This window comes from Dipodomys ordii, unplaced genomic scaffold (genome assembly GCF_000151885.1).
Source record: "Dipodomys ordii isolate 6190 unplaced genomic scaffold, Dord_2.0 Scaffold17, whole genome shotgun sequence".
NCBI lineage: Eukaryota > Metazoa > Chordata > Mammalia > Rodentia > Heteromyidae > Dipodomys > Dipodomys ordii.
Window position 1 is genome coordinate 10,732,677 of NW_012267233.1, and position 13,672 is coordinate 10,746,348.

The window sequence follows — 13,672 nt, forward strand, 5'->3', positions numbered from 1 at the left end:
GGAAGGAAGGAAGAAGGGAAGGAAGAAAGGAAGGATGAAAGAAATTGCAAAATTTTACCAACTTGAGTTTTTACCACTGAGTTTTGAGAATTCTTTGTATATTCCAGATGTGCATCTTTATTGGCTGCTGAATTTGCAAATATTTTCTTTCTCTCTTTTTCTTTTTCCCTCTCTTTTTCCGTCTGTCTGTTTCTCTCTCCCTCCTGCCTTTCTTTTTCTATTTCTCTAGTTTTCCACAGTATCTTTTCAGGGTGATAATTTTTAATTTTAATGAGGTCTGCTTTAGCAGTTCCTTTCTTTTGTGCATTGTACATTACATGTGATGTCCAAGAACAGTATATCAAAGCCTAGAGCAGAAGGTTTTTCTACTGCCTTATTTTTGCCCTGAAAGTTATGATCCGTTTTGAGTGAATTTCTTGTTTAGGGTACAAAACTGAAGGTCCAATTCCCTTCGTTGCCTCTGGGAGTCCAGCACAGCTGTGTACCACCGTCCACGCGCCCCACTTCCACAGCTCCCCCTGTTCAGCCAGAGGGTTGAGAGCTCTCTGGAGCTCACAGCTGTCTGCCCACAAATTCCACTCTCTACTTCTTCAGACTTTTATTTCTTTTTCCTCAGTTTCACGGGGTGCCTGAGCTCTGTTTGGGTTCTTTCTCCTCGGTGCCACTTCCTGAAACACCCATCCTCATGGGCTAATTGGGGGTCACTGTGGTCTATAGGGCATTTGTTTTTCTTCTGATATTCGCTGATCTTCTCTCAGCTATTGTCTGGTTTATTTTTAGAGCCATGCTCTCAGACAAAGATTTCTAGAATATGACTCTGATTATTATCTAGTTAAAAAAATTCTCTTCATGAATGTCCATTGACTGCAGGAAACAATCTAGAATCTTGAACTTAGCTTGTGACCCGTTGTAAAAGTTGGGGCCCTTTGGTAGCAAGCAGTGGAAGAGAATACATGTGATTTGTGACAAAGGGACTGATTGGAAGGACTAGGAGTAACTGACACAGAGGCATAACAAAGTCAGGCACCAGCCATTGAAGGCTTCAAGAGAAAGGGTTGGGAGGCCCTGCTCTGGGTCTCTCAACTCTGGTATCAAATGAGAGGCACAGAGAATATTTGTCTAGTTGGCCTCAGCTTGGATCACATGTCTTTTATTCTCTGCAAGTCCTACATGCAGTTTACTGTGGAAGAGGAATGGCTTCCCCAGGGAATTTGAGATTACATTAGTAGCAGTGAGATCAGGAGAGAGCCTATAGAGCAACTATCACAGGTGATTCTTAGCCATCTTTAGGACTGGTCCCATCCTGCCTGTCTGTACTTCCTCCTTCAGCCCCCCATGACTTGTAGGGAGTGCTGAGGCCACCCTCTACCCTTCACAGTGTTTCTGTCAGGCCTCCTCATGCTTCAGTGCATTTGTACCTGCTGTTTTTCCTAGAGGAGTCATCCCACTCATTTCCCTCTACGAGCAGAGCCACTAAAACACGCATGGACAGCTTCTGCTTCTGCTCAGTTGTCCCTCCTTCCAGGAAGCCTTCCTTCCTGCTTCTTACCTGGGTTAGATGCCCATTCTTTTTTTTTTTTTTTGGGTCTGGTCTTGGGGCCTGAACTCTGGGCCTGGGCGCTGTCCCTCAGCTCTTCAGCTCAAGGCTAGTGCTCTACCACTTGAGCCACAACACCACTTCTGGCTTTTTCCTTTTTGCTTATGTGGTGCTGAGGAATTGAACCCAGGGCCTCAGGCATGCAAGGCAAGCGCTCTACCACTGAGCCACCTTCCCAGCCCGCTAGATGCCCATTCTAATTCCTCCCTTAGACCCCAGAATGCTCCTCTGAGAACACTCCTCAGCAGACCTTCTTGGGAACAGGGAGTCTTGCTTGTTTTGACATTATGCCCAGCATATTAGCAGGCATTTCAATTTCCAATGATATCTTTTCCTCTGTAGGGCACTCTGCTGGATATGGATGGGCCTCAGCGAACTCTCAACCAGAACTTAGAGCTCAGATTTCAGTACAGTGAGGACAGTCGCTGGCAGTGGTTTGTTATTTACACCAAGCAGGTGAGTTCTCAAGAGTAGAGCATGAAAGTCTGTGTATTCCAGATGCAGTGGTTCACACCTGTAATCCCAGCTACACAAGAGGCAGAGACAGGAAGAACATAGGTCAAGGCCAATTCAGGCAAAAAAAATAATGAGCTTTGAATGGGGTTTGGAGAGATGGGGAGAATGATGAAAAGAATGACACTGATCAAGTTGCATTGTACTAGAAACTGACACTGAGTTAAAAACCTCTTTATACAACTACTTAAAGATAAGAAAGAAAGGGAAGAAAGAAACAAAGAAGGAAAGAAAGAAGAAGGAAGAAATGAGGGAAGGAGGGAGGGAAGAGAGGAGAGAGAGTGATTGAGACGGAAAAAGAAAGAAGGAAAGAAAGAAGAGAGAGAAAGGAAGGAAGGAAGGAAAGAGAGGAAAGGAAGGAAAGAGAAGGAAGGAAAGAGAAGGCAGGAAGGAAGGGAGGGAGGGAGGAGAGAAAGGAAGGAGGGGAAAAAGAAAGTAGAAAAGAACGAACGAAGAAAGAGAAAATAAAGAACAAGCCAATTGTGGTAGATGTTTGTAATCTCAGCTACTCAGGAAGTAGAGATAGGAGGATCAAAGTCCAGTGTTGGTCCAGGCAAAAAGCATGAGACACTATCTAAAAAATAAAGCAAAAAGGGCTGGAAGTATAGTTCAATTTTCAGAGAATCTGCCTAGAATGTTTGAGATGCTGAATCCAAACCCCAGATCTGTAGTAACTTGGGAAGATGGGGAGAGATTTTAGCAGTGAAACCAACCTCTCTTTCCCACCCATCTCATCAGAATGCTGAGTGTGGTCCAGTTTTATTACAGTCTTTTAATCTAAACAGTAGCAAATGGGTTTAACCACTACAGAGAGGGGCAATAAATGTTCTTTTAAAGGATTTCTAATAAGACCTTCTTTCCTTTGGAGTGTGTGTTCTCTTGATACGTGCCCAAGGGCTGTTTTTGCAAAAGGCAGAGGTATGACCTGTGTGTTTTACAAATACAAATGAAGGCCAGTGGGACCCAAATCTTTTCTCAGCTCTTTAAACAAAAGCTCAGTTCTTTCTATTTAACAAGCCCAACCTGGTTAATAGTAGTCTTAGGCTCCATGTTCTTTTACTTGGTATGGGAAAAAAGCACATTAGTGCAGAACTGTACTGCCTTGCTGCTTCCTGCTCTGGTGGTGTGTGGCTTGCATAACTGTGCAGATGCACGGGGCTAATTGTTAACAATGCCAGGATTGTACATGCCAGCTATGTTACTCTTTTCCCTGTTAGTGACACTGCCTTTTCTTTCTTTTTTTTTTTGGAGGGGGGGGGTCTGTTCATGGGGCCTGAACTCTGGGCCTGGGCACTGTCCCTCAGCTCTTCAGCTCAAGGCTAGCGCTCTACCACTTGAGCCACAGCGCCACTTCCAGCTTTTTTCTTTTTGCTTATGGGGTACTGAGGAATCGAACCCAGGGCCTCAGGCACGCAAGACAAGCGCTCTACCACTGAGCCACCTTCCCAGCCCCTGACACTGCCTTTTCTATCTCTCCTCCTTTCCCCTTAAATATTTATTTATTTCATTCCTGTAATGCTATACATCCCTGAAAATGGTGACACGTTACCTTTGTCCATTGGCTCTCTCATTTTGCCATCTCTGAGGCTACCACCTGTATATCTCGCTTTCCCCTTCATCTTTTTCAACAGACTGATCATCCCTCCTCTCAAGCCTATATGAAGGTCCCAGGGCCTTGTATCAAATCTTAGTAGGTTTAACTGAAGAAACTAGAACCAGAGGCATGGCTCAAGTGCTGGAGCACTTGCTTAGCCAAGCACGAGGCCCATGTTCAAACAAGGTACTTCTAAAAGAGGAGAGAGATATCAAGCAAAAGGTAAGAGCAGGGCTGGGAAGGTGGCTCAGTGGTAGAGTGCTTGCCTTGAATGCTTGAGGCCCTGAGTTCAATTCCTCAGCACCACATAAATAGAAAAAGCCAGAAGTAGCACTGTGTCTCAAGGCTCAAATGGTAGAGTGATAGCCTTGCGCTGAAGAGCTCAGGGACAGCACCCAGGCCGAGTTCAAAACCCACGACTGACCAAAAAATTTAAAAAAAAACGATAAAAGAAAGAGAATTGCTGGGTAAGAAGTAAAAACAAAAAAAATATCCTAGGGAATCTTAAATTTTGCACATGGGGTACAGATCTCGAGACAGTGAGCTCCCCACTTCTGTGTAACAAAATGTGTGGACTGTTGAGTTCTGGACACTAGCTAGACCAACCAAGCTGCTGTGATGCTGGGGGCTGATTAAGATACTGGAAAAGAAGAAAGTGAAGAAATGCAACTGTTTCTAAAATTTCAGTAAAAAGAATAAGGTAATGAGGCATTCTTTAAAACAAACAGGTTACTATTTATGGCTAATAATGGGGCTTAAAAAATCATGCAATTCAGTGTGGGATTCACCATGATCAGTTGATGTGGTTACCATAATAGGTAGTTATTTGTTGCTCATATAAAATGGTCTGCTTACAAAACCATAGAAAACTGGATGTAAGCAGGGAAGTTGTGTGTGTGTGTGTGTGTGTGTGTGTGTGTGTGTGTTTGTGTGTGTGTGTGAGAGAGAGAGAGAGAGAGAGAGAGAGAAAGAGAGGAGAGAGAGAGTGAGTCCTGAGACTTGAACTCAGAGCCTAGACCCTGTCCTTGGGTTTTTTGTTTTTATTTTGCTAAAGGCTAGCACCCTACCACTGGAGCCACAGTTCCACTTCCAGCTTTTTGGTGGTTAATTGGAGATAAAAGTTTCATGTACTTTCCTGCCCAGGTTGGCGTTGAACTGCAATCCTCAGTCAGCCTCCTGATAGCTAGGATTACAGGCATGAGCCACCAGTGCCCAGATGTATTCTGGAGTTTTAAGAGAAAGAAGATTAGTAGTGAGAGTCAGGGCATTTTTCATCTGTCTTTAGATTTCATTGTAAATACATTCATGTAATTGAGAGAATTTACTTACTATTGCATTTTATGCTAGTTTCTGGAAGTTAAAGAAATGTGAATTCTTAAAAGGATGCTATTAGATTTTAAGCAAAGTGCCAACTCTACTTGGTGTGAGAGGGAAGGTAGGAATGGCAATAGCTTGAGTGTTATTTCTGGATTTCTTAGGCTTTTCTGCTAAGTAGCTGCTTGAAAAAGATGATATCAGAGAAGAAGGTAAAGCTGGCTGCTGAGAATCCAGAAATGGTAAGTGTCCTCATTTGTATACATTTTCCATTCCAAGTCTCCATTATCAGCCAGCATCTGCACACCAGGCTGTCCCTCAGAAGTCCAGGCCAGCAGGTCTGGTCCTTGAGGAGGACACCTCTGGTGTTGTATTCAGAACAGCATGGTGGAGGGACTTCTGTCTTTAGAATGAAAGTGTTTTTCTGAGGAGTACTTATCTTTGGACTACTGAGAACTCTATAACTTTCTACGGCCTGTAGAATTCTACAACGCTTTTTGCTTTTGCGTTTTTTTTTTTTTTTTCATTCAACTGGGGCTTGAACTCAGTGTTTTGGGATCTCACCTGGCTTTTTCTCAAGGCTAGTGCTCTACTACGTACACCATAGCTCCACTTCCTGCTTTTTGCTGGCTAATGAGTTTTTTGCATTTATCTGCCCTGGTTGGCTCTGAACCTCGATTTTTCTGAGTAGTTCAGATTACAGGCATGAGCCCAGTTGTATACCATCACTCTTTCATTTTTCCTAAATGAGGGTTTCTGGTTAGTCAGAAAAGTGTATCTGAAGTCAAAATCTTGAGGGGCTCTTTAATATAGTGAAGATGATATCAAATTAGCTCCAGAGTTTTCTTCTAGATAGCATTCGTAGCCTCTTGATACTTGTGGTGTGCCAAACAGGAAACCATAGAGTAAAAGAAACTGTCAAAGCGATTATTTTTTGTCAATGTGAATTCTATTTTTGTAGTGTACATTTATGTATCAAAGATGTAACAATGCACCGAAAGGATTGGTGGTCAGACACTAAAGCAGAACTTACTGAAGCTTTCACCCATTCTTAGCCTCTCCTCAGAGCCTACACATATCACAAATATGGCAGTACCATATGTTTGAGTGACATTCGTAAGCTTAATTCTTTTTTTTTTTTTTGGTCCGGTCGTGGGGCCTGAACTCTGAGCCTGGGCGCTGTCCCTCAGCTCTTCAGCTCAAGGCTAGCGCTCTACCACTTTGAGCCACAGTGCCACTTCCGGCTTTTTTCTTTCTGCTTATGTGGTGCTGAGGAATGGAACCCAGGGCCTTGAGCATGCAAGACAAGCGCTCTACCACTGAGCCACCTTCCCAGCCCCCGTAAGCTTAATTCTTTTACAGACTATTACACCAATTTTTAAATCTATAACCAACTATTTGGAAACCTTCTGTAACTTTTTAATGTAAATATAGTGCTTTATAAGAGGATGGGTTAACATTCAGCTTTATTTGACTTTCACATCTTTTTTCCCCTTCTGGAATCAAAAGTATCTTTATAGAGAAAATAAATTCACTGTCTCTTGTGATTAAAAATGGACTACAGAATAGTCAATGAAGGAGACTATTTCTACACAAGTAATAAAATCCAGCCTCTTAGGCAGGATGGACCCCACTTAGGCTTTGATGATGATCATGTATATAAAAAAGGAAAAAGAGAAAAGTAATTAGCTGAAGTAGCTTCCTTAAAAGGGAGAAGAGCCCTCAACCATGAATGAATCAAATGTAAGCTATTCAATGCAGGAAATACTTGTACGGTGAATAGCTAAAGAGTTCACTCAACAAAACAGAGGAGGCAATAATCCATTTAAAGTTCTCAGGAAAAACAGCAGGAACTGAAATCAACCCTTTATGGCTGTGACTAATGGCAAAATCAAACATACCCATCAATACTCTCGGGTTGCTTTAGCCTAATAGTCAACCTTTATTTCCACAAATGATTTCTTATTTTTGTTCTTAGAACAGAATTTTTCTCTTGAAAACTAGGTTTGTAAGAGCAGATTTTAGGGCTAGTTTGCATTTCAGGCTAGAATTTTGTCTACAGAGCCCTGGGGAAAGTAGAGAGGCAGGTGGCCAGCTGAGTTCTGGGCTTCCTCAGAGAGAACAATGGTCTACAGTGACTCCATGGCTTCACATAGTCATATAAATATCAGATGAAGGGCTGGGAAGGTGGCTCAGAGGTAGAGCACTTGCCTTGCATGCCTGAGGCCCTGGTTCGATTCCTCAGCACCACATAAGCAAAAAGAAAAAAGCCGGAAGTGGCACTGTGGCTCAAGTGGTAGAGTGCTAGCCGTGAGCTGAAGGGCTGAAGGACAGTGCCCAGGCCCAGAGTTCAGGCCCCACGACCGGACCCCCAAAATAAATAAATAAATAAATGAATAAATAAATAAATACATATCAGATGGAGACATCCCATTGCTTTCTTGGCAAAGTTGCAAAGTGGACTGGCATCTGTCACTTAGAGAGGCCTTGTATAGACCAAGACAGGGAGGTAGGCTCTAGCCTAGTCTAAGCTTTTCACAGTTTTGAAGAATCTGGGGGCAAGGGGGAGAGCCAGAGGAAACCATAACCAAATGAGCCTCATAAATAAAGTTGATGGTCCCTCGAAGCAGATTAAATAGCACTGGATTTTCTTATTAAGATGGAGTGAGAGGAAGAAGAAATTTACTGCTCACTTCAAATTAATTGGCCTAGTTAGCCCTAGGCAGTGCTTTCATGGGTAAGACTTGTTTATGAAGATACTATTAGAACTTGAGCTGAACAAACTCAGTAAAAAATAATGTAGGGGCTAGGAATGTGGCTCAGTGGTAGAATGTCTGCCTAAAACACATGAAGCCTTGGGGTCTATTCCTCAGTACCACATAAACAGAAAAAGCCAGAAGTAGTGCTGTGGCTCAGGTGTAGAGCACTAACCTTAAGCACAGGGAGGCTCAGGGACAGAGCCTAGGCCCTGAGTTCAAGCCTCAGGACTGGCAAAAAAAAAAAAAAGCATAATGTAAAAGCACCATCACCACCACCACAAATCCCATGTTAAATTCTTTTTTGTGTGCATGCCAGTCCTAGGGCTTGAACTCAGGGTCTGGACACTGTCCCTTAGCTTTTTCGCTTAAGGCTGGTACTCTACCACTTGAGTCATAGATTTACTTTTGGCTTTTTGCTAGTTAATTGGAGATAAGGGTTGTGGGGACTTTTCTGACAGACTGGTTTCAAACTATGATCCTTAGATTTCAGTCCCCTAAGTAGCTAGGATTACAGGCATGAGCAACCAGTGGTCAGCTCATGTTAAAAAAATTTTTTTGGGGGTCCGGTTGTGGGGCCTGAACTCTGGGCCTGGGCACTGTCTCTCAGCTCTTCAGCTCAAGGCTAGCGCTCTACCACTTGAGTCACAGCGCCACTTCCGGCTTTTTTTCTTTTTACTTATGGGGTGCTGAGGAATTGAACCCAGGGCCTCAGGCATGCAAGGCAAGCACTCTACCACTGAGCCACCTTCCCAGCCCTCATGTTAAATTTTTAAAGGCAATATTAATCACAAACTGGGGGTTGGGGTGGAGTGTAACATTTGTCTTCAACCCCCCCACCCCACCCCTTGTACACAGAGATCCTACAGAATTCCTCCACCCTTCCCTCCCTGCAGTCCCTGGGGCCCTACATCTTTTCATTCATTTGCTTTAATACTACCCTTCCCTCCACCAGAGTCAATTTAATTAGGTCTTTAAAAACAAAACAAGGGCTGAGAACAGGTGGCTCATGCCTGTAATCTTAGCTACTCAGGAGGCTGAGATTGAGGATTGAAGCCAGCCAAGACAGGAAAGTCTGTGACTCTCTCTCTCCTTCTCTCTCCCCACCTCTCTCTCTCTCTCTCTCTCTCTTTATCTACATATATACACACATACATATGGTTTTTAATGTAAAAATATTGTACAGAGGGGTTACAGTTACATGAGTAAGATAATGAGTACATTTCCTATTGAGCATTTGTTTTTCCCCTACCATCCCTTCGCTCCCCACCTCTCCAACTCCTCCCTCCCCATTCCCCCAAGTTGTAAAGTTCGTTTGCAACATAGTGTCTTGTACATCTCATTGTTACAAAGGATCAACCTGTCTCCTTATTTAAGCATTTTATTATTTCCCTTAACCTCCTCAAATTAGAAAAATGTATACAAAAGATGCAGGGCACCAGAATCAAATTCAGTGAAAACAGGGACTCATCTCCAATACACCACCAGAAAACTGGAAGTGGCACTATGGCTCAAGTGGTAGAGCGCTCACCTTGAGCTGAAGAGTTAAGAGACAGTGCCCAGGCCCAGATTTCAAGCCCTAGACAAAACAAAAAAATAAACAAATAAATGGAAATATGGCTTCGTAGTGGAGTGCTTGCCTAGCATGCATGAAGCCCTGGGTTCAATTCCTCAATACCACTCAGAAATGGAAATGGCACTGTGGCTCAAGTAGTAGAGTATTAGCCTTGTGCAAATGAAGCTCAGGGACAGTGTGCAGGCCCTTTTAAGCCTCAGGACTGTTAAAAAAAACACCCAAAAACCAAAAACCAAAACCAAAACCAAAATCCTCTATATAGAGCCAGACATGATGGTACACACCTGTAACTCCAGCACTTGGGAAGCAGGAAGCTCATGAGTTCAAGGTCAGCTTGGCTACATAGTGAAATTCTGTCTCAAAAGCCAATGGCTGGGATGTGTCTGGACAGTAACATTTCTAATATTCACAAGGCCCTGAGTTCAATTCCCAACACTGCCTCCTCCTCTGTCTCTACAAACTTTATCCTCAGTTCCCTCAGGGAATGTGCCATCTGCCAGGCCCCCTGATGGGTATCTTAAGCACAGTCAAGTGTCTTGAAGTTCAATTTGAGTCTTCATTTGATTAATGGAGCCTTTGATTACACAGGCTCCATTTGGCTTTGATTCAGTATATGGATTGGAGCTCTTTGGATTATCTCAGGATTTAGAAGTGCATTTCATTTTGTGCAAAGTCTTTTAAAAGCTGTGGTAAATTGCAAAATCCATAGGTAGCCATGGATGTTAAGCATGAAGTTTCGCTTCACTTTTGGGAGATACAATGTTTCTAACACCAAGACTCTGGCAAAAGAAGTGGGGATGGGCAGATAACACTGGATACACCTCCTGACCTACAGCAGGAGGAACTATTAAAAGGATTAGTGTGTGTGTGTGTGTGTGTGTGTGTGGCAGGGCAGGTGCTACTTAAATCGGTTATTTATGTTTGAATATCCAGGCTGTGTGAACTGACATGTTACTAATCTATTTAGCAGATTGAAGTTCCAGAACAAGGCAAAAGTAAAAGACACCAGGTTCAACAAAGCCAGGTCTGTGACTAAAATTACATGGTTGCTATATTCTATTTTTGATAAGTTTGCCTTTCTCTCCCTTTAACTAAAACCATTCTATTTAGAAAAGAAGACAGAATTCTGTTTCCTAGAAGTTTCCTAGAACAGAGTAGGCCTCACAGAAGTACAGTTTTTTCCTATAGCATCCAGAATGGGCAAAGGAATTTTCACAGCAGAATTTTCCAAGTGGGACACAAATTCTTTGGTGATTTTCCTCTATGCCATATGCTTTTTGGGGGGAGGGAAGAGAGGTGGCAGTGCTAGAGTTTGAAATCAAGGATTCATGCTTGCTAGGCAGCAGCTGTATTGCTTGAGCCATGCCTCTAGACTGTTTTGGATCTTGTTGAGATGAGGTTTCAGTTATTATCTGCCCTAGTCTAGACCTTGATCTTCTACTTGTGCTTCCCACTGTTGCAAGGATGATAGGCGTGTGCCACTTGCAAATCTATAGATGGGACTGGCCTCAAACTATATCCTCCTGATCTCCTTAGTAGTTAGGCTTACAGGTGTGAGCCACTGGGTCCAGCACTTGCATTTAAAAAAAATCCTCTCTCTAGCTTGTAGATTTGAGTATATGTTACATGTTTTAGGTTATATGTAATATGGGCTCCAGGAACCATACAAAGTGGGGGTGGAAGGGGCAAGACAGGCATAGTGTTACCTGGATGACAACCCTGAGCCAGCACAGGTCCATTCATGATGTCCTCCACATGCCAGCAGGGGCCCTTTTCTAATCCCTAACAGATAGGTACTATTCCTAAATACATTTTCTATAAAGTCATTTTTAAAACCATTGCTTAAATGGATGTAACTTTTCTTTTTTCCTTGGTGTCTGTGTGTGTGTGTGTGTGTGTGTGTGTGTGTGTGTGTCCCAGTACTGGGGTTTGAACTCAGGGCCTGTATGCTGTCCTTGAATGTTTTATGGTCAAAGCTAATGCTCTACCTCTTGGGCCATAGCTGTGCTTCTGGCTCTTTGGTGGTTAGTTGGAGGTATGAATCTCATGTACTTTCCTGGCTTGGGTTGGCTTGGGACTGTGATCCTCAGATCTCAGCCTCCTGAGTAGCTAGGATTTGCAGGCATAGGCCACCAGTGCCCAGCCCTGTTGTCTTTTTTAACACTGTTGTAATTTTCTTGAAGTTTTTGTTATGTTATTATAGAACTTTTTCTTTTCCCTTACATTTCACCTCTCTGTTTACTTCCCAGCAGAAAAACAATTCTAGTTTTCTATCAAGAAAGAGCAAGATTAAGAGAGCTGATGATGACTGTGTTTTTGGGACCATAAAGGAAGAAGATCTTTGAAGAAAAGTCTCACCTTAAAAATAACATTCTGGGGCCTGGGAAGGTGGCTCAGTGGTAGAGCGCTTGCCTTGCATGCATGAGGCCCTGGGTTCGATTCCTCAGCACCACATAAGCAGAAAAAAAAAGCCAGAAGTGGCACTGTGGCTCAAGTGGTAGAGCGCTAGCCTTGAGCTGAAGAGCTGAGGGACAGCGCCCAGGCCCAGAGTTCAGGCCCCACGACCAAACCCAAAATAAATAAATAAATTTATTTTGTAAGGCTTGCTGTCTCATGACAGCACAACAGCTTGGGTGTTGGAGTTAGGCTTCCTACCATGAGGAAATGTCTTGGCTTTTTTTACTCTTTTTCTGACATTAAGGTAAATTATATTAATCAACACTACTGTAGTACTCTATGTAAATCTAAAGATTAAAAAGATAGGGGAACTAAAGTTTGTTTTCAATGGCTCATCAATGATAAGTGCAAATTGGAATCAACAAAAAATGAAGTTCATTTATTTTGTCTTCCTAAAATAGATGGTTATCTAGCTTCATAAAGTCTTTTGCATGTTCTAATAGTTCATGAAACAAGTCATGGTGGCACATGTTTATAATTCCAACTCCTTGGGGAGTGGGATTAGAAAGATCAAGCTGGGCATGATGATACATGTCTGGGATTCTAGCTATGCAGCAGTATGTAGAAGGATTATTAGCCCCAAGTGAAAATTCAAGATCCTACCTGAAAAAATAACTAAAATTAAAGAAGATCTGGGTTGTAATTCAGGTGGCAGAGCACTTGCCCACAGGCATGAAGCTCAGAGATCAAACACAGTATAACTGGGCACAGGTGGCTCATGCCTATAATCCTACTCAGGAGGCTAAGATCTGAGGATGGTGGTTCAAAGCCAGCCTGGGCAGAAAAGACCTGTGAAACTCATTTCCAATTAAGTACCAGAAATCCTGTAGTAGAGCTGTGGCTCAAAGTGGTAGAGTGCTAGCCTTGAGCAAAAGAGCTCAAGGATAGTACCTAGGCCCCAAGATCAAGCCCCAGTCCTGGCAAAAAAAACCACACATCCAAAACTAAAACCAAAAAACCACCACCAGTATCATCAAAATACAGATACTGAGTTCTGTTCAATAATCATCATGCTATTTTTAATACTTTTGTTTTTGAAATAAAGTATCAAATGCCTTATGTCTCTTAGCTTTTAAATTATATTCATTTTCTCACAAGATTTTTTTTAATCCAGTTTCAGTTAACTCCTACTAATTAATGTAACTATGTATAGAATTAAGGCCATAGTAAAGAAGAGAGAGAGAGAGAGAATCGATACAATGTCACTAGACAAAAGTGCAGTTATGTTCTATTCTGGATTGTATAATGACATAATATGAAATACATTCTATTGAACATAGAATTTACTGATGAAAATTCTGTGATCTTTTTTAAAATTTTATTTTATTGTAAAGATGCTTACAGAGGGGTTACAGTTACATGAGTAAGATAATGAGTACATTTCTTTCTTTCTTTCTTTCTTTCTTTTTTTTTTTTTGGTTGGTCATGGAGCCTGAACTCTGGGCCTGGGCACTATACCTCAGCTCTTCAGCTCAAGGCTAGCACTCTATCACTTGAGCCACTTCCAGCTTTTTCTGCTTATGTGGTGCTGAGGAATTGGGCCCAGGGCCTCATGCATGCTAGGCAAGCACTCTATTACTGAGCCACTTTCCCAGCCCATAAATACATTTCTTGTCGAGCCTGTGATCCTTTTTGAAATATAGAATCTATTAAATACTCTATAATATTTACAAATCAATGCCTATAGCCCTAACTTCTCATACCTCCAGGTTTTCTATTTCTATCCTAGACGGAGGTAAGACAATCTTGTAGTAGAAGTCATAGACAGACCACGGAAAGTTCCAGATAGTCTCAGGTGGGCCACGGTGAGGGTGCTAATGGATCACAATCAACCTTTGAAGTAAAATGGAAGCTTATTTACTGGG

The 13,672-nt window shown here is 42.4% G+C and overlaps 1 protein-coding gene across 1 annotated transcript in view; it reads left to right on the forward strand.

The window, feature by feature from the left end:
- The window catches only part of Snx31 (sorting nexin 31), a 60,313-nt gene extending 48,524 nt beyond the window's left edge, over positions 1 to 11,789 (forward strand). The window contains exons 8-11 of the mRNA XM_013012390.1: positions 1,940 to 2,053; positions 5,183 to 5,260; positions 10,318 to 10,374; positions 11,600 to 11,789. Of these exons, the coding sequence (XP_012867844.1) occupies positions 1,940 to 2,053; positions 5,183 to 5,260; positions 10,318 to 10,374; positions 11,600 to 11,695 (345 nt within the window). The 3' untranslated portion in view covers positions 11,696 to 11,789. The remainder of the gene's footprint in view (positions 1 to 1,939; positions 2,054 to 5,182; positions 5,261 to 10,317; positions 10,375 to 11,599) is intronic.
- Positions 11,790 to 13,672: the final 1,883 nt, after the last annotated feature.